This window comes from Aplysia californica, unplaced genomic scaffold (assembly GCF_000002075.1).
Source record: "Aplysia californica isolate F4 #8 unplaced genomic scaffold, AplCal3.0 scaffold00443, whole genome shotgun sequence".
Classification (NCBI taxonomy): domain Eukaryota; kingdom Metazoa; phylum Mollusca; class Gastropoda; order Aplysiida; family Aplysiidae; genus Aplysia; species Aplysia californica.
In genome coordinates this window covers 230,799-233,548 of record NW_004797713.1, presented here as the reverse complement: position 1 = coordinate 233,548, position 2,750 = coordinate 230,799, and the positions used below count along the sequence as shown (strand labels likewise).

Here is a 2,750-nt window from a genome sequence, read left to right as displayed (position 1 = left end):
ACACACACACACACACACACACACACACACACACATACACACACAAACACACAAACACACAAACACACACACACACACACAAAGTTTCAAGTATTTTTAAAAACTAGACCTCTACACTCATTTAATCTTCCGAATCTTTGTTGGTAGCAATTCAGAATATGAACGATTCTTCAGAACGTATGCTTTCTAGCACTTATCTTAGATGTTCGATACTTATGTGACCTAAGAGTATTGCAAGTGCCGTAAAACTCAAACTAAAAAGGGACCCTACTAAAAATATAAAACAAACTTTGATGTCTAGCTCTAGTACAGGCCGCATGCAAAGTATCACCCGGCAGGAGGCGGGTGGTCTGGTGTGGTTTGCTTCTTCTTTCCTATGAAACATCTATCGTCCTTATCTCCCCATCTTTTTTTTGGTGTTTGTTACTCTCTTGTGACACCTCTAATCTTCTGGCTCTCATATGACCTTATGCAGTTGCATGCGCCGTAAAACCTCTACTAAAACTAAAGGAGGCCTCAATTGGCCAAGGCGCGAGTTTCAGACGCATTATGTAGAGTCCTTTACCCTGGTGTCACATCCCACTTCGTGTATGGCAGGCTGTGGTCCGGTCGCCCCACAGGCGTGCGACTCCACGTGAGCCATGAGCACTTTGTTGTTGATGGGGACTTCTACACGGGAGATGTCAAAGCCGTGAATCACAGGGTCGTTGAAGATAACGCAGAAGTCTGTGGCTGGAACCAACATATGACCCACGAGATTTGTAAGAAAAATGTTTGTTTACACGATCTTTACCCCCCTCCCCCAACACAAACAAACAAACAAACAAACAAACAAACGAACGAACGAACAAACGAACGAACGAACGAACGAACGAACGAACAACCAAACAATCAACCTACCAAACAAAAACAACAAACAAACAAACTAACAAACAAACAACTCCTCCATTAAAAAAACCCACACAAAAAAACACAACGACACACAAAAAAACACAACAACACACAAAACAGAAAAGAACTCAGCAATAGCAGCGACACAACAACAGCAATTATTTTATTACACTTGGACAAATGGCATCATCCAACATATTGGAGTCCAAGACATCAAACCAATGGATACCAAACACCAGTCGAATACTGTCATCAGAGAGACAGTGTCTCAAGAACCCCCCTCCCACCCCCACCCCAGACACTACACGGAGAAAGATTTCGATATCTGTTTGATCCGGGAAGCAAAACTGAAGCCAGAAAAGAAGACTCCACCCCTAAAAGGTTTCACATTGATCAGAGTGGCCCGAAAGAAACATTAATAAGGATATTTCAGACATCATCATCATCATCATCATCCTCATCAGCACAGAAACCACCACCACAACTACCAATGTCACTACAACCACCTCCACTACCACCATAAACAGCAACAATACAACAACAATAACAACAACAAAAAACAACAACAATAAAAAAAAAACAATAACCAAAGCCCCCACCACCACCAATAACAACAAAAACAACAACAAAAACAATGAGAAGGCTACCTAAGGGAGGCGGTGGCGCTGGCGAAGAGCACGCTCTTCGGGGCTCCAAACATTTTGAACGGATAGCTACAAGACACACACACACACAATATCGAGAAGGCAGTGATACTCACCATGAGGTGGGCACAGGAAAGTGCCAAACCCTCTGTAGGGACATACACACTTTTGGTTTTTGCACGGTACTTGAGACAGACATTTGTTCTCTCCACACTGGACACCTGATTCTGTGAGAGACAATCATAAAAATATGTTACAATGATTCAAAAACAATTTTGAATTATGTCTCATGATGTTAAAGGTAATAGCTAGCTCAAATAAATCAAGGAGAAACGAAACAATAAATAACGGTCGTTTAGTGCAGGGGAAAAAGTAAGCAAAACAGACAGAAACTAAACTGTACACAACAAAGGGAAAGAAAAGAAATAGGACCTACCAGTGGCGCCCCCCCCCCTCAATTTAAAAGAAAGAAAGTAAAAATTAAACCCACCCGCTATTAACTGATTGATGCGAGTATTGTGCAGCAAAGTACATTTGAAACAGTTTCTCCGATGTTCAGTTACAAGTAGAAATGAACTTTTTAAAACACATGTGTATATTAGTCATTTTTAACGTATAAACAGCAGTCAAATGCGTTATCTCTATTGCACTACAGGTTTCCTTATTTCGGCCTTTAAAATACAATGTAATTAAACGGCTTGTTGTCACAAGTTCGAGAAATCTATCTATCTATCTATCTATCTATCTATCTATCTATCTATCTATCTATCTATCTATCTATCTATCTATCTAGGAAGCAACAACATGATCAGTTTTTCCAAACTGCAATTCAAAAGTACAAAATTATCACTTACTTCCGTGTGTGAAGAAATTCGCTTCGGTGACCTGGATAATTCCATAGAGAAGAAGGCTCCAACACAGAGCAAATCTGATCGTAATTTTTTGCATCTTTGAAGACCCCTGCTCGCTGAGACATAGAGTACAACCTGTCTATATTGATGATGTACTGGTTTATGAACGTTTAAAAAAAAACCTACATGCTTTACTGTTCCATCGGCATACTTTTGATATTTAAGGAAGCGGGCTATTTCGGTCCTGTCTGTTTGAGCCAACCCAGGCTGAATTGGATACAACATCCAAGGGACAAACAGATGAATATGCTAGAAGAAGAAGAAGAAGAAGAAGAAGAAGAAGAAGAAGAAGAAGAAGAAGAAG

At 40.3% G+C, this 2,750-nt stretch overlaps 1 protein-coding gene across 1 annotated transcript in view; it reads right to left on the bottom strand.

Annotated features, from left to right (window-relative positions):
* Positions 1-2,750, bottom strand: part of LOC101846445 — a gene marked incomplete in the record, with an annotated part of 14,639 nt that overhangs the window by 9,966 nt on the left and 1,923 nt on the right. Inside the window, 3 exon segments of the mRNA XM_013086202.2 lie at positions 566-732; positions 1,652-1,762; positions 2,390-2,502. Of these exon segments, the coding sequence (XP_012941656.1) occupies positions 566-732; positions 1,652-1,762; positions 2,390-2,483 (372 nt within the window).